General features: G+C 42.9%; 1 protein-coding gene across 1 annotated transcript; it reads right to left on the reverse strand.

Moving 5' to 3' along the window:
• Positions 1–247: 247 nt before the first annotated feature.
• On the reverse strand, positions 248–15,227 carry LOC102941857 (serpin B3). The gene is made up of 9 exons (XM_043538826.1): positions 15,195–15,227; positions 13,919–13,978; positions 11,045–11,227; positions 9,199–9,321; positions 8,424–8,594; positions 4,504–4,621; positions 3,360–3,502; positions 1,722–1,877; positions 248–667 (listed from the first exon to the last, which is right to left on the reverse strand). Exons 1-9 carry the CDS (start codon positions 15,225–15,227, stop codon positions 263–265), a joined length of 1,392 nt encoding a protein of 463 aa, XP_043394761.1. The 3' UTR covers positions 248–262.
• Between the last annotated feature and the right edge of the window lie 1,460 nt (positions 15,228–16,687).

The following is a 16,687-nucleotide window of genomic DNA, read 5'->3' on the forward strand; positions in this document are numbered from 1 at the left end:
AGAGTGGGGCATTCTTTAAGTAGGAACCAGAAGCAACCTTGTGAGGGAGAGAAACAACAGACAGTGTAGGACATGTTCATCAAAAGAATGTCACATGAGTCCTGCCATGAGTATAGTGTGCATTTTCACCCGCAACTATGGAGTCACTGGCAAGACACAGTGGAAGGAAAAGAGAAAAATGAAGAAAATAAACATTTCCATTGTATTTTCCATATCATGGTTCCATGGTCCAGAATCTCATTCATGTTAAATAGAAATTTTCTTAAGGGGAAGAGACTCTACCATAGAAGAGAATGCATTTGGTTTTTTGGTGTCTGATGAAGAAGAGGAAAGGGTGATCAGCCACAAACTGTACAGGTATTCTTACTGAGGTTATACCTACGCTAACTGCAGTTGCAGCTGCTGCCACAGTGCCCTCTTCATTGACCTCTATATAAGCTTTATGGATAGCTTCACTGACAGACAGGCCATCTGTTTTTACCATTCCAGATAAATCTGATACTCCTGGGCGAAACATATCGGTCATTCCTAAAGCTTCTAAATATTTCTTAAGTTGAGCGCTTGTCTCAATTTTGAACCGAGGAAGAAACACCTCCACTTCAACTTCTTTCAAATGGTCGGGGCTAATCCAAGTTGTTAATTTCTCATAAGTAAGTTCTTTTTCCAGCTACAGGTATAAAGATACATGGGAATCAGAATCTTGTGGTTATGCATCAAAATCAACAAGACATGCAACTGTGTGAGAAATTGGAAAAAATGATTTTTCATTCACAGTGTGGTAGCCACATCAGGCATGATTCTTACAATACTACTGGGGTCAGTAGCATGACGTACACTAACAGTATGCCTACAAAGGAATAAAAACCCCACAGCTGGCCCATCTCAACTGACTCGGGCTACATGGCTGAAAAATTGCTGTGTGGACATTTGGACGCAGGCTGGAGCCCAACCTCTGGGACCCTCCACCCTCACAGAGTCCTAGAACTCAGGCTCCAGCCTAAGCCTGAACATGTACACCACAATTTTTAGCCCCTCAGCCGCAGGGCTTTTATCTCCATGTAGCTATACAGCTGTAAAGATTTCCAAATAAGTGTTTGTCCAGTGTTGATTATAGAATCTTGTTTTCTTTTTTTTAATGTAAATATAATGACCACAATGCTGGGTCAACAGTGGGAGTCAATGGTGAAACTTTTAACTTCAGTGCTCAGACCTCTACCATTAAAGCTAAAGGACCTGATCCTGCACCAGTGAAGTCAATGGGTGTTTTGCAATTAAATTGTATGGGAGAAGGGTTAGGGAGATGGATCAGATGTTAAGTCTGGCAGCAATACGTGGCAGACAGCCTCTGTGGATCTGCCGATGCGTTACCTATATTGTTTGCATTTATTATTCATTCATTTTTAGACGAGTCTGTGTGGGTATTAACTGTTTAGAAAGGTTGATAATACAAAAATGTAGCAATTAGCTATTAATTACATTGTCACTGTTCCCCATTTGGAGAATAAAAAGGCTGGCTCATTGTTTGTTTCCTGAAAATTCAATAGACACAGGAACAGCATAAGCAGCCTGCCTTCAGATTTACTATTCAACATGCTGCATACTCTGCAACAAGGAGGAGGAAAGGTAATTTTCTTCTATACTGCCTGTCCACGTGGTCAGAGATATATTGCCATGTTCATATTCTGGTTATAAGGTTATCATCTCATCATAGGTAACTTTACCTGTGTTAGACCCGTGTAGTCTTTTGGCAGCAGTATATACATACTCAGGTCATCACCCTTGTATGGGAGTTCAAGCACCTGACAATCATGCTCCTCTATTGTAGCTATTTTATACTCGCCCATTTTGTGCATCATCTGCACAGGTTTGCTTGTAGTCTGAAAGCAATGACAATTAGTAACAAATTAAATTCATACAATATATCCTCCTGTATTTACATGTTTTTCCTTGTATTATATCTTCACTTGGACCCAAATGCTGCAGTGATTGTTTAGGGCCAGATTAGCACCTTCTAAAGAAAGGTGTATATAGTCCCCTTGAATCTCTTCAAGCATCTCACAACAGGTTCATCTCTATCTTGGACTCAAGGGAAAGGGGTCAGTGAGGCATCGGGGGAGGGGAGACTGGGAAACCCCGTAAAGCCCATCCCCATGATCCAGGATTCCACCATGTTGCTTCTCCCCTGACCCTTTAAAGCTAAGATACCATTTATCATCTCCCTGTGTCTGCACTCAGGCGCACCCACCCCACAACGAATAGAAGGTTTAGAAGAACAGTTAATGCTATTTCCTTGGACCAACACTTTCAGTAGTTGCCACTGATAGTGTGTGCCTCACAGTTAGGTTGTCGAGCTTGAGAACCATGCTAAGGACATTAAAACTACAGGCTTTCCATCTTCTGTTTAATTTAAATTTCAATATAATAGCATGTTCTTAGGTCAAGTTGACCCAGAAATGTACAAAACCTAAAAGCAACAGACATCCACAAAACAATTTCATGGAAACAAATTCCACTAGGAACAATTTTCCTTTAGCTAAACAAATGTTTCCCTCGCAACGTTGCCAACCTGTTTTTGCTACATTGTGCTAATGTGTGACCAACAGAAGGTGAAATGGAACTGAAGCAATACGAAGCTGGCTACTCTACATTCATTGCCCACCCAACATGGGGGGATGGGGGTGGGGGGAGTAGCACTGGGACAATGTGCAGAATGTCACCAAAAAAAACCCACTTTCAGTATTCAACCTTAATGAGGAGAGAGCTCAATCTGGTGACAGAATGTGGAAACCGAACACAGACTAAATGGATCGCTTGGTGGCCGTCATTGTAAATGTGGCAGCAGAACAGTTCATTGTAGGTCTGAATACAATGGAAACCAGTTAAGGGTCTATGAAGAAAATGATTAGAGGCCAGACTGTGGACTGCTCCAAATTAGGGGTGTAGTGGGGGAAGGTACAAGAAGCACCCTTATGCTAGGCCTCTGCTCAGGGGCCAGTCGGTCTTTGCTCACATGAGTGCAAATCTTTACAAGGGTAGTAAACCTAACTGCACCCGCAACCCCAAAGGGGAAGGGGAAAAGCAGGGCTTTGTCCTGAGCACTTCCACTCCTGAATGAAGAGCTGACAGGCCACAGCTTCTTATACACTGACTTCCCCTGTGCCCCAAGTGGCTTTGTGAGGCATTGTACATGTGTCAGGCATGATGCACTCTTCTAGCAGAAGCTTTGGGAAACAGCTCCCTCTCCACCCACAGAGCTGGTCTCCAGGCAGAGGGCCATATCCCATGGTAGCTCCCCATTTTCTGCCAAGCGTGTAAAACAATAGAAGCAATGATGTGATATGTGTATTTCTGTACTCTACCTTATTAATCTGAAAAGCTCTTTCTTTGGTGTTTTTTCCGTTAAATTCCACTTCCCATTGCCCTTTGAAGTAGACAGCATTCACGAGGACTAACTTAGTACCAGCAGAAACAGTGCCTGGGGCAAGGAGGTTCTTGATTTTACCTTAAAAAAATGGAGGCAAATTATTTCATTTTGGCAGTTCAGTAACTCTAGTTCCATTTATCTGTTGTAATAACATTGATGTACAGTGCATCTATGTACCTGGGTGTAAGAATATACACATGACCCTGGACACACATGAAAGATATTAGACTGACAGGCCTAAGAGGCTGAAGTCTTCTATCTATTCACAGAACAAGTGCAACACAAGCAGCATCTTTTTCACTTCCCCACACTGATGTGCTTCAAGTGAATAATGGAGAATAGATGCCATCTCCTAAAATGGCCAGTTTTAGGAGATGCTGACTAGTCTTGGATCCAAGTCAATTTTAAGTAGTGTGCTGTCATCTACCTTATCTGTAGATTTCAAAGTAGCAGCCGTGTTAGTCTGTATTCGCAAAAAGAAAAGGAGGACTTGTGGCACTTTAGAGACTAACGAATTTATTTGAGCATAAGCTTTCGTGAGCTACAGCTCACTTCACTGAATGCATCCGATGAAGTGAGCTGTAGCTCACGAAAGCTTATGCTCAAATAAATTTGTTAGTGTCTAAGGTGCCACAAGTCCTCCTTTTCTTTTTGCTTCTCTGTGGAGGAGCTCATAAATCAAGGTACTTTTTGAAGGTTCCCTCTCCTTGCTCCAATACCTCTTGCATCTGACTGAATAATTCCTTAAACTCCATGCAGTCAATCACACTGGTGGTCTCATCCAGTGCTCACTGAAGTTGTCAGAAGAATTCCTATTGATTTCAATGGGTGTTGTACTAGGTCCAGAGTCTGCTGGCTACTCTGTTCTCCTCAAATATGTTTTCTCTGTGGGAATTAATGATCCATCTTCAGGTCACTCAGGTGGTCAAATTGCTGAGAGCTGCCACTGCATACTGGGCATGCTCCAATTATGACAAAATAGTTTTCTCCTCCAGGTTTTTAAGCACCTTGTACACTTTACCTCATTGTTTTTTTATTAAATATCAAGAAATAGCAGCCAATGGCTGACTTGTCCTTACCCTTTGTAAAGGTTTCAACCCACAAATTTATCTGCTCCCTGGTTTCCTCTGCAGCATTCAGAAAATCAGCTGGTTTCAATTCAGCCTGGTATAACTTTTGGATGCAGGACAGGTATTGCTGTACAATAAGAGAGAAGATCAGAAGAATATATCAGAAAACAGGTCTCTTTTTAGGCTGTCTCCTGAATAGAATAAAATGTCGCTGTTTTTTAGTTCTGCAACACTGCAAGAAATATACAAAATATTCAAAAGTGTGTTTGTACATGCTAGAGACAGTGTGGGGACGAGCAGAAGGAACTGGACCAGATGGGTAGAGCGTAGATACAGGGCCACATAGGTTTGGACAGTTTACATAAAAGAGTCAAACACTGAACCTTTTTGAAGTTCCGCCAGCTGATTGACTCTGTCACAGACTCATTGTATGACCTTGAGAGAGTCATTTAATCTTTGTGTCTCAGTTCCCCATCTGTGAAATAAGGATAGTGATACTGCTTTTCTCCTACCCCTGTGTCTGTCCTGTCTATTTATATTGTAAGTTGTGGGGAAGGGACTGTCTTTTACTATGTTTCTACAGCATTCTAGCAGAACAGGGCCCTGACCCTGGTCGGGGCCAGTGGTGAGCTGGAGCCGGTTCGCATCGGTTCACTAGAACCAGTTATTAAATTTAGAAGCCCTTTTAGAACCGGTTGTTCCGCGAGGGGTAACCGGTTCTAAAAGGGCTTCTAAATTTAACCAGCCAAAAGTGGCGCCTTAGGCGCCGACTCCACGGGTGCTCCAGCCCTGGAGCACCCAAGGGGAAAATTTGGTGGGTGCAGAGCACCCATCGGCAGCTCCTCGCCCCACCCCCAGCCCCAGCTCACCTCCGCTCCGCCTCCATCTCCTCCCCTGAACGCGCCGCCCCGCTCTCCTTCTCCGCCCCCCCAGACTTCCCGCGAATCAGCTGTTCGCGCGTGAAGCCGGGGTGGGCTGAGAAGCAAGCGGCGGCTTCCCGCTCAGGTCCAGGGAGGTGGAAGTGAGCTCGGGCGGGGGAGGGGGGCATGAGGAGGGCCGCCCGTGCTGCAGCAGGTAACCAGGGGGGGCGCGCAGGGAAACCTCACCTCCGCCACTCTCGGCCTGAGTGGGAAGCCGCAACCTGCTTCTCTGCCCTCCCTGGCTTCCCGCGGAACCGCTGTTTTGCGGGAAGCCGGCAGGGGTGGGGGCGCGGAGAAGCAAAGCAGGGCGGTGGGTTCAGGGGAGGAGGCGGAGCGGAGGCGAACTGGGCCTGGGCGCAGGGTGGGGAGCTGCCGGTGGGTGCTCTGCACCCACCAATTTTTCCCCGTGGGTGCTCTAGCCCTGGAGCACCCAGGGAGTCAGCGCCTAAGGCACCACTTTTGATGTGATCAGTGGGGGGAGCAGGCGCTCTCCCTGCTCCCCTCCTAGCTACGCTCCCCTGCACTGAGGAGCCAGATGGACCTGCTGGATGCTTCCTGGGAGCTGCCCCAGGAAAGCACCGCCAGGACTCCCCACCTCGCCCCCTGGCAGGTGCCTCTGGCTCTTAGGGGTGGGGTGGGCACCCACTACGGTGGCCCATGAGACCCTCCTGCCCGGTTCTGGGGGCAGTCAGGGGACAGGGGAGAGGGGTGGATGGGGCAGGGATCCTGGGGGGGGGCGTCAAGGAATGCGGGGGGGTTGGATGGGGCAGGAGTCCCGGAGGGTGGGGGTGGGCAACAACCCCCTCGTGGGGTGAGGAGGGAACCTGTTGTTAAGATTTTGGCAGCTCATCACTGGTTGGGGCCCCTATGTTATACTGCTCATCACAAATAATAATGACTTCTCCCCAGACTTCTCACTACTGCTGTGGTGAGGCTGGTGTTTGCTTTTCCATGTGATCTTGTTATGTAAGGCTGATTTACTCTCTGTTTTTTAGATGCAATAAACATATACAGCCCCCTGGCAACCTAGCCACTTTAGCAGGCATTTAGAGAACATCAGGTTCTGGTTACACAATGGAAGGTGGACCTAGGTCGCTCTTGAATAACCAGAATATCTGGTTGTCACAAGTCCTCTTGTGGTCCTTAAATGGCTGCTTATGCCCTAAAGGACTGGGGGACCATTTTCACGTAGGCCACTTCCTACTCCCATTCAGAGGAAAGATGTGATAGATGCGCCTCCTCTTGCAGCAACCAATCCTTAGGTCTCTCAGGTTTACTTTCCATCCTGGGTAGACTGCGGAACAGGAGAAACTGGTGGAACAGGACCCACTACAAGTCTTTCTGTTAGTTCTACAGGTAGAACCCTGAATTTATCTTGGAAGTAGAAACCAATATATACTGTCTGGCCACTTCTGTCGCTGTCTAACTTAGTGTGTCCATGACTGTATTTTATAGCTTATGCTCAAATAAATTGATTAGTCTCTAAGGTGCCACAAGTACTCCTTTTCTTTTTGTATATTTATATGTAATTCATGAATGTTTTGAAGCACTGTCCTGTAATGTTTCTTTTTCCCCACCAGCCAAAATAACTGAAGATGACTGCAATGGTGCTGCCACATAAAATTTAAAACTAGATGCAAATTTTGAAAGCTGATTTGTGAATAGTTTTTGGGCCTATGAAATTTCACACAAATGAAATGGTGAGGCCTTGTAAATAATGTGAAATAAACTGGTTAAAAATGTAGCATGAAACCCCAGAACATAGCTAGCAATTTTATTGAATTTGCATGAGCCAGAATAATTCTAGCTCACTTTTCCATCATTGTATTGCTTCTAGAGTGCTAACAAGAGTAAAAAGCATTAAAATCTTAATTTTGTCAATGAAATAAACAAATACAACTCTGAATATATATCTGAGTATCTGGTGCCATGATTAAACAGTTACTTTTTTGACTATAGCTACCCTCTAAACTTTATTTTGCTGTTGATGTACTGAAGTAATTATTTAAGTAATAGTTACAAAGCTGAAGACAAACCTGGGTAACAATAATGTACTGTATAAAACAGCTTTTCAGGGTGAGGTTTACATAACGCTGTCTCTTTGTTATATTTTTGTACAGTGTCTAGCCCAGTGAGATCCTGGCCTGTAGGCACTACCATAATATAAATAGTAATAGTAAACACTTAGAAATTTTGCTTTCAGTGCTTTACAAGACACCTAATTACAGTTAGGTTATAATGCTCTATGACCAGGGGAGAAATGAGCAGAGCCTGTAACTAAGGCCTTAGATTGAAGTTATCTTAAATATTCCATTCCGGAACCACTTTATTTTAAGATGATTGGCTGTTCTGCCCTACTGTTCAGTACCTCCATGGGATCAACTCCACCCCTTGTCTAAGTGGACACAACTCATTGTGGTAAACCCAGGACAAACAGCTACAAAAAAGGGAGAAGTAGTAATTAGTCCCAGGGGATTAAAAGGCCTCTCCCTGTCCACTGAGGAGAACCATGAGGAAATAAGGTTCAGCTGGAAAAGGGGTTGCTAGAGAACTAATTAGGTTCATCTGGCTCCAACTGCTGGAGACCTTTTTTTTTTTCTTTTTCTTTCTTTTTTTTTTTTTTTAACCCTCCCCGGGGTGGAAGTAGGGGGAGGAGGTGAGAGAGTGAGAGAAGCAGGGAAGCTGCCAGTAGAACAAGGGCAGCAAGACACAGAACCCTTCCAGGAAGGGAGGCTGCACTCCCTGCCCAGAAGGGAGGGAAACTAAGCACCAGGGACTGACCAGGGAAAGGACTAACCAGACCCTGTGCTACCTGTAAGGATTTGCCTTGCCCAAGCCAGTGTCTCCCAGGCTAAAAAGGACTGAGTCTGCTGAGGAGAACAAGGTACGTTGCCACATCACATACAAGTCAGCAGGAAATGGGACCTCAGCTGAACTAAGCCCATGTTGTTCATCTCTATCTGTCCTACAATGTCCCAGGCCATTAATGTGAATCCCAGTGCAACTCACCTGAAGAAAATTGAATGTCTTTTCTCCATACAGTCTGTTGGCATTAGCCAGTTCGTAAGAAGTGGTAGGTTTGTTGATTGCGGAGAAGATGTCATTAAACTGGGAATGAATCCCTCCAGATATATCACACTGATCATCAGGAACCTTCAAATAACACAAAGCTGCTGTAGTTTATTTCTGACTGAAGAAGGCTGAGAGTAACAGAGACACTGGTTTTTTTAAAATAATTGTTCTCCTATTAAACCATTCAGATTCAATAACTTAACAAGCTTTGCCTTGTCTGACTTGTTCTTGTTCCTGACAGTGCAAATCTGTTATAAGGCCTAAGTATTTCGTGGCTCTTTTGGGATGTTCCACTCGTTACTTATGGAGCACCACATGTGAAAATTTGTTGAATAATGAAAAATGTTCAGGGTAGAAGAGTTTCAAATGCTTTCTGTATGTCTGATTTATACATGCAAATGTGCTCAGAATCATGGTAGAAGCTCGTAAAATAACAAGATGCAAACTGAACTCATCACTTGTAAATGCGGTTATGACTCTTGCATTCAGAAATCAAGCATATAATTGTACAATATTTTCAATAAAAAAACCCTCTAAAACTTACTTACTGTGATCTTGTATACATTTTTATCCTTCTCTCTGTACTTTCTGTCACCCAACATCACAGCATTCCCCCCCCCCCATTTTTATGTTTTAATTCAAATCTGCCAATTTTGAATTTGTATTCAAATTCCCCAAAGTTTCTCCAACTCCAACACTTGTTCTAAGATACCGGCTGCTGGAGAGGAAGAGGTTGTCTGTGACTGCTTTCTGAATTGCCATCACTTCTTGTTGCTTCAAAAGAGCTTCTTGTTCCTGGATTTTCATTTTCTGCAAATTCTCGGAAATGAAGCACCTGAGGTGGAAATGTAACATTGCAACAGTCATACGCTATTTTGATTTACTTATGACAATGTGTGAAACTGAACTTGTTACAGAGAATTCAGTTGTCTGTCTTACCTACTGTCCTTTCTACTGGAGATGGACATCACACTTTCAAAACGCAGGTGTTCTCAACTTTTATCACTGAACGCTCCAGTCCATCCATTGACATCAAAATCAGCAAGCCATTTTGTGAATACTACTTAAAATCACTAGAAGGGTGAGCTATATTTTTATGATTGTGGTAATCACTTCCTATTTCTGCCCATAATATTCAGTTTGTTAGATCTTTTTGCACTGTGTTGCAATAGGGCAATAAATTCAGTAGGATTCTGCAGGCACGCAGCAATCTGCAAGAGTGGATCCTATCACATGATTGGGACTTGGATAAAAGCTTATTTTTTACAAAACCTAAATGTAAGGAACAATCTGAAGACCACTGGAAATGCTTTCAGAGTTTGCTAGGTTTAATTCCAACAAATGCAGTGTTTGTCTGTCAAATGTAGAATTAGTTGCTGCCCATATTTAAGTGGACATGAGTTTTGCCTTTGACTTCAGTGCCAGCATCATTGGAACCTGTGTGGTTATTTTTTAATTTCATTCCTCTCATCTGCAGATCCCTTTACATCCCCTAACTGTATTGGGTCACACATCTAGCCTTCAAAGAAAAATATTCATCTCAAAGCTCTAATAATGACAGTTGATTTATTCAGACTGATGATACGTGATTCTTGATTCGTACTAACTCCTGTGCAATCCAAGCTTGAGCAGTACAAATAATTTTCCAATGAAAAAAGTTGACTCATACAGGCTCATGGGATCCGAAATAAGTTAATACTTTTGCCAAACTAGATGTTCAATTTATTTTTTTAATAACTATGACCCAAAATTGTGACACTTCCGTACTAGTAAGTCTGATGCTCAGCATGTCCATAGTAAGCAACTAAAAAGGACCTTCCGTCTGAGATACACACGTTTCTGAAATAACCATTTACTCTATGTATCTCCCTTTTTGGTACAATGCAGAACACAAAAATGTCACCAAAACAAAATAAATAAAAATGCCTTTAAAACCAGAGGCACCAGGCAGTGCACAATAACGTTACCACAGAAATGTATATGTAAAGTGAATGTGAGAGGCTGGAAATTGCAAACATTGAGGAAATGTTTCTCTGGGTTTTATCAAAGATGACCTCTTCTGCTGCTGGGGCTGTGCCTATTGGCCAAGAGGCTCAAACATTCCTATGGGGTAGACCAGCCTAGGCAGAAGGTAAGTGAAGCTGTACCATAGGCCATAGTCTCACAAACAATAACACACCCAGGTACCATTGTGCACTACTCATGTTCATGATGACACTCATGTATGGAGCGGTTTGCAGGATCAGGGCTTGAGGGGGAAAATCTCTTGCTCTTGGACTGGAAATGTTATTTCCAGTTTATAATAATGTTCTCAGCCTGCAGCTTCTGCCAGGCACCTTTTCAACTACATAAAGTTTAATTCCATTCAATATAAAAGTGCCTTTGAGACCTTAACTAGGACAATTGCTACTTGTGCAGGCTATGTTACACGTGGAAAAGGAAAACGCTCTGCATTAAAAGAAAAGCCTTGAGGAGCTCAACTAACATTGCACATGGGAATGGTCTGCCATTGCTGAACAAATACGAAGGAATAAAACAAATGATTTATTGTTGCCTACCGTTTCTGTCTGGGTGGCAGTATTACCTCTGGCCGCAAGAAGGACCATGCCCAGGGCAGCTGAGATACTCAGAGGAGAATAGATGATATTGTCAGACGGAAAATCTTTGTTCAGTACTTTGAAAAAGTCAAGGCAAAATTTTGTAGTTGCTTCACTGATGGAGTTCATTGTGAAAATGAAAAGCTGTCGAGAAAAAAAATAAACCAAATCAATAGAGTTCAACAATATCTTTTCTCAACCTCTTACTGCATCAGATGTTTTCAGTGGCTTTCTTGCTAGTTATACACTCGTGTCTAGCCTCAGGGTGGGCATGGGCATAAGTTTTGGGAACACTGTGATACAGACTTTTGAAAAAAGAATTCCCATTAAGAAAACAGCCTCATCTCCAATCCTCCTCCCAGGAAATTGAGACTCTCCTTTTTCTTCCACTTCTGGGGCTAATGTACAGTGCTACAAGGAGTAAAATCTTCTACCCACACAGTTTCTTAGAGCAATGAAACCCACTGATGCATCTCCCCATCTGACTTCAGGGGAGTTACTCATGATTTATAGCAGTCTGAGTTCAAAATCAGGCATCCTGAGAGGGATTATTGGATGTTCCAATTTCTGTTTGTATGTGATCAGGGCCACACTAGGCTCGCTTTTGCACCCAGTTATAGCTGGAGCAACTTCAGAGGAGTGAATCCAGATATACACGGGTGTAAATGAGAGTCTAATTTGACCCCTAGTATCTAGGTAACAAAAACAGACAATGGGTAGAAAATGATTTGAATAATATGGGATAAGGTATCACCAAATCAGTTTATTCTATTGTAAAATAAATCTACACTATGTAAGATGTGTGAACATCTATTTATTGCAATACATTTTGCAACTGGGATTGACTGAGAGGAAGATTATACTCTAATCCATCTCCATTAACTCTGAAAAGGGGTACCCTTGATTTCTTCCCAGATAGCTATTTCAAGACTTTCACAAATTGATAAAAAAGATCCGGGGGGGAAGTTTTTCTGACAAATAGTTTATCTGCTAAAAAATGTAATCTTGGTTGACCTGAAACTATTTGTAAATTTGACCCAAATTTACCAGAGTTTGGGCCAAAAAAACATTTCAGGTTAGATTTGTTAAGTGGTTGGTGGTGTGGTCCTTGCTCCTCTATAGCTTTAGCCCAGTATTTAGGTGGTGGTGCTCTCCCTTATAACTTCTGCCTGAAGGTTAGGGCATTCACCTGGATGTGGGAGACCCAGGTTCAATTCTCCCCTCTCCCTGGTTTGGAACAGAGAGTTCAATTTTGAATCTCTCACTGATCAGGAGATTACCATAATGATTAGGCTATCAGATATTCTGGAGTGAGTGTCTCCCACTGAAGCTGTTCAACTTTGTGTAAATTAAATAGTCATTGGTCAGGGACTTGAATCTGAGTCCCCCGTCTTCTTCTCTACACAAGTGAACAATGTAGTGGTTTTCCTTTTCCAAATTCTAATCCACTGTTCCTCTGAAATTGTGTTATACACATCACCTTTCATTTTGTAAGAAAGACATGAGAAATAATTTTTCCATTCTACTCACCACTGTTAAGGCCCCAACTGGAGTACTGTGTCCAGTTCTGGGCACCACAATTGGGAAAGATGTGAACAAATTGGAGAAAGTCCAGAGAAGAGCAAAAAAAGTGATTAAAAGTCTAGAAAACATGACCAATAAGGAAAGATTGGAAAAGTTGGGTTTGTTTAGTCTGGAGAAGAGAAGACTGAGGGGGGACATGATCACAGCCTTCAAGTACATAAAAGGTTGTTATAATGAGGAGAATGATAAATTGTTCTCCTTAGTCACTGAGGACAGGACAAGAAGTAAGGGGCTAAATCGCAGCAAGGGATATTTAGATTTAACATTAGGAAAAATTTCCTAACTGCAAGAATATTAGAGAGACAAGGTGAGCAAGGTAATATCTTTTATTGGACCAACTTCTGTTGGTGAGAGAGACAGGCCTTTGAGCCACACAGAGCTCTTCTTCGGGTCTGGAAAAGTTCTCCTAGCATCATAGCAAAATGCAAGGTGGAACAAATCATGGACTGACAGCCCAACACTGAGTTTTTAAAAACCAGTTAGACAAACGTGTCAGGGATGACCTAGATTATACTTAGGCCTGCCTCAGGGCAGGAGACTGGACTAGATGACCTGTTGAGTTCCCTTCTGGTCTTTCATTATATGATTTCCTTACTTAAATATATTGTTTCCATCTCAGACTCTTTTCAAAAATATGCACAGATTTACTGCCGTCTGAAGTTGAGAAGAAAATTTGTGTATTATTGTTAATACAACATGCTTTGTTACGGAAAAAGTAAGAAGATTGCTGACAATTTCTTTTCCTAATCAAAAGCTGGCAAATTACAGATTTCACAAGAGTTGATGATTATCTGTAGCAATGTGATATGCTTTGGAAAGTGGTGACACCTGCAACATCTTATGTAAATTCTGCAAGCCAAATTTTGCTCTTACACTGATATAAATGCATCATAATTTACCTTAAACCAACAAGATCTGTGGGGGGATCAGGCATTCTGAAAATCATGCTGTTTATTTAGGTACATAAATCTGGGTTTAAGTGAGTACCTTTAGGCACCCACATCTGAAAATTTTGCCAAAGTGACTTGCCCACAGTCACGCTGGAATATAATGGCAGAGTCAGGAATAGACTCCTGAGCCCCAGCCTTGTACCATTAGCACACGCTCCACTGGGGATGTAACATTCTGGACAGCTGGACTAATCCATGCAATCCTAAAATGGACTGGGTATAGCAAAAGGATTTACAAATATTCCCTTCACAAATCATAACAGTAACTAAAACCATAAACTTACAAAGAAGAAATGCTTACCTGGCTATAGAGAGGAAGTTTGAAACTTGCTAGATATTTGGTGTGGTGTCTTGCAGGGTGCTGGAATATAAAGCATTTGCAACACCAACTGGCATTATCATGTGTCGAAATTATTAGATGTATGATTTCTTAACGGTATCTTGCATAACTAATTAGAATGCAATCCACAGAATATTTTTTGTTAGTCATAAAATATAATTATCATTCTTATACTCCTGGAAAGATAAAACACTATTTGTCAGAGGCTACCTCTGCTGTATATTTTCACTGATCCTCCAACACAAATCTGCCCTAAATATGGTGGATTAGGCCCCCTTCGGAATCCTCCTCCACTGCCATAGAGCCACCATAGCCAGGACTAATGAACAGAGTTTGGCTAGGGAAAAGTGAATGTGCATAACTTTATTCACATGAGAAGGCCCATTTAATTTCACATGAATTAAGTTGTGTATGTGCTTAAGTTTTTGTAGGATTGGGACCTGAATCTTTATACTTTCACCAATCGCATAAATAATCTCAGAACAGAGATAGGATAATCTAGTGGTGTTTTATTTCGTAGCTGAGAGATCTGACAAGGCACGGGACTGGATAACAGATTTGTCAGTTTTAAGGCCACAAGGGACCATTATGATCATCCGGCTCAGAGGTTCCCAAATATTGCACCAAGGCAACCACCAACTGCATTTTCTTTTCTTTTCTTTTCTTTTTTTTTTTGTAATCCATTAATACACGTGTGCACCCTCTGCCTGGCTCCACAACCCAAATCCCAGCCTGGTGTAGAGGGAAGCCCCACCGGGGACAGGATTTGGAAAGAAAGCCTGCCCCAGCTGTTGTGGGGTGAGCAAGGGGTGGGCTTGCTCTCCAAGCCTGCACCCTCCCCCAGGGCTTCCCCTCCAAACTGGCTGGGCTGGGAGAAGTATATGTTTGTCTAGGCCAGTTCTGGCCCTGGACATGATAACCGATCTGTAACCTTCCAGGACCCACTGGTGGGTCAGGACCCACCGTCTGGGAAACACTGATCTAGCTGGCCTCCTGCATAACACAGGCCAAAGAACCTCCCCCATTAAACTCTTCTTCAAGCCCATATCTTGCGTCTGAGCTATGTATAGCGTATCGTTCAGAAAAATCACCAGTCTTGATTTAACGATGTCATGTGATGGAGAATCTTACCCATGTAGGTAGATGTAGACTGTGATTAAGTCAACGCTTAACCTTCTCTTGGATAAACTAACCAGGTTGACCTTAAGTGTCTCACAACGTGGTATGTTCTCCATACCTCAAAACGTTCTTGTAGCTCTTTTCTGAACATATTCCGATTTTCAGCATCCCTTTTAAGGTGTGGACTCTGCCAGCTGAACTACTTAAGCTGCTGCACTTCTTACTGTTGCTGCAAGGGTCTGTCCAATTTAACCAAAACTCTAGAATTTTGTTATGTTTTGAAGAAATTTATATTTTTGCAAAATTTTTTATGTATATTTTCACAATGGGGTATTTACTTTTTAAATGATTTCTAACAAAATGGATGTCCCTTCTGTGCAAATAATAAAGAATCTTGTGTAACAAGTATAATTTCCTACCCACCTGGGGCTCAGAAAGGTCAGAAGAGTAGCCGGGTCAGGAAACTCCAGGATAGGGTTTGATGCAGGGAGTCAAGAAACAGCTGGAGCTGATTGGCCTCTCAGGGAGCCAGGCTGTGGCAGGTAAAAGGAAGAGGAAGTTAGCTTCTAGGATCTGACATTGACTAGCTAACAGTATGAAACTGCTGGGCCACAAAGGGGCTTTTTCTAAGGTGCTCATTCATTTGTTTAAGATCTGTCTGGAATTTCCTTATACATTTTCTATGAAGGAAGAAAAAATTGGAGACTTTATTAAATATCATTTGGAACTTTTCCCAGATCTCTTCCCTGAAGGAAATAGAAGCTAAAAACTTGGTTTAAATCCTGAGGAGAAGGTTGTTGGAATTGTGCTACTATCCTCTGAAAGAAAAGAGGCACTAGATATTTTGTTTTCCCAGTTCTCACAGGGACGCAGCCTTTGTTTGTTCAATGTGGAGGCAAGGTAACTTTGGGGACTGTTTTATGGATGTCTTGCTCTACTTCTTTCACCATACTAATCGTGATAAGGAGAGGGGGGTGTGCCTCTGAATTTGATTATCCTTCAAGATGATCTACAACTAGTCAGAACACTGGGGCTGGTGGGGCAATAGCCTCCTTAGAGCCAGTTTTTTTGAGTTAGGACTTGGTTCCCAGATGGGTGGTAACCAAGCACAGCCCACATGATGTGGGATCTTGATCTCCTGAGGGAGTGCCTTGAGGCTGACCACAAGGTTTCCCATAGTAGAGGGGACTGGAAGTTATCAAAAGACCAGGACTGCTTAGAGCAGCGTCCGCTTTCCCTCACCAACCAGAACAGAAAGAGACCCCCGTGCTGGTGGAATGACATGCAGGACTGGGTACATTCCGGAGTGGTGAGGAAACTGAGGCAGGGAATGACATACAAGTGTCCTGTATTTTGCATGGAGGTGTAGCATTTTGCTTGTGCTGTTGAAAAGAAAGTGTGATCGGCAGCGCTGTCAACTCTTGCAGTACCTCCCTGATTCACAAGAGTTGGGCTGGGGTTGCAGCCAGCCTGGTGTTAACATCATAAGCTCCAGCTTGCCTGGGGGGAAAATACCCAGAATGCCTGAATCAGGCAGAGCTCACTTCCCCCTTTCCTCAGGAGCTGATGCCATTCTCAGAGGGCGAGGATAAGGAAGAAGCAGAAAGAGCC

Source organism: Chelonia mydas, chromosome 2, assembly GCF_015237465.2.
Source record: "Chelonia mydas isolate rCheMyd1 chromosome 2, rCheMyd1.pri.v2, whole genome shotgun sequence".
NCBI lineage: Eukaryota > Metazoa > Chordata > Testudines > Cheloniidae > Chelonia > Chelonia mydas.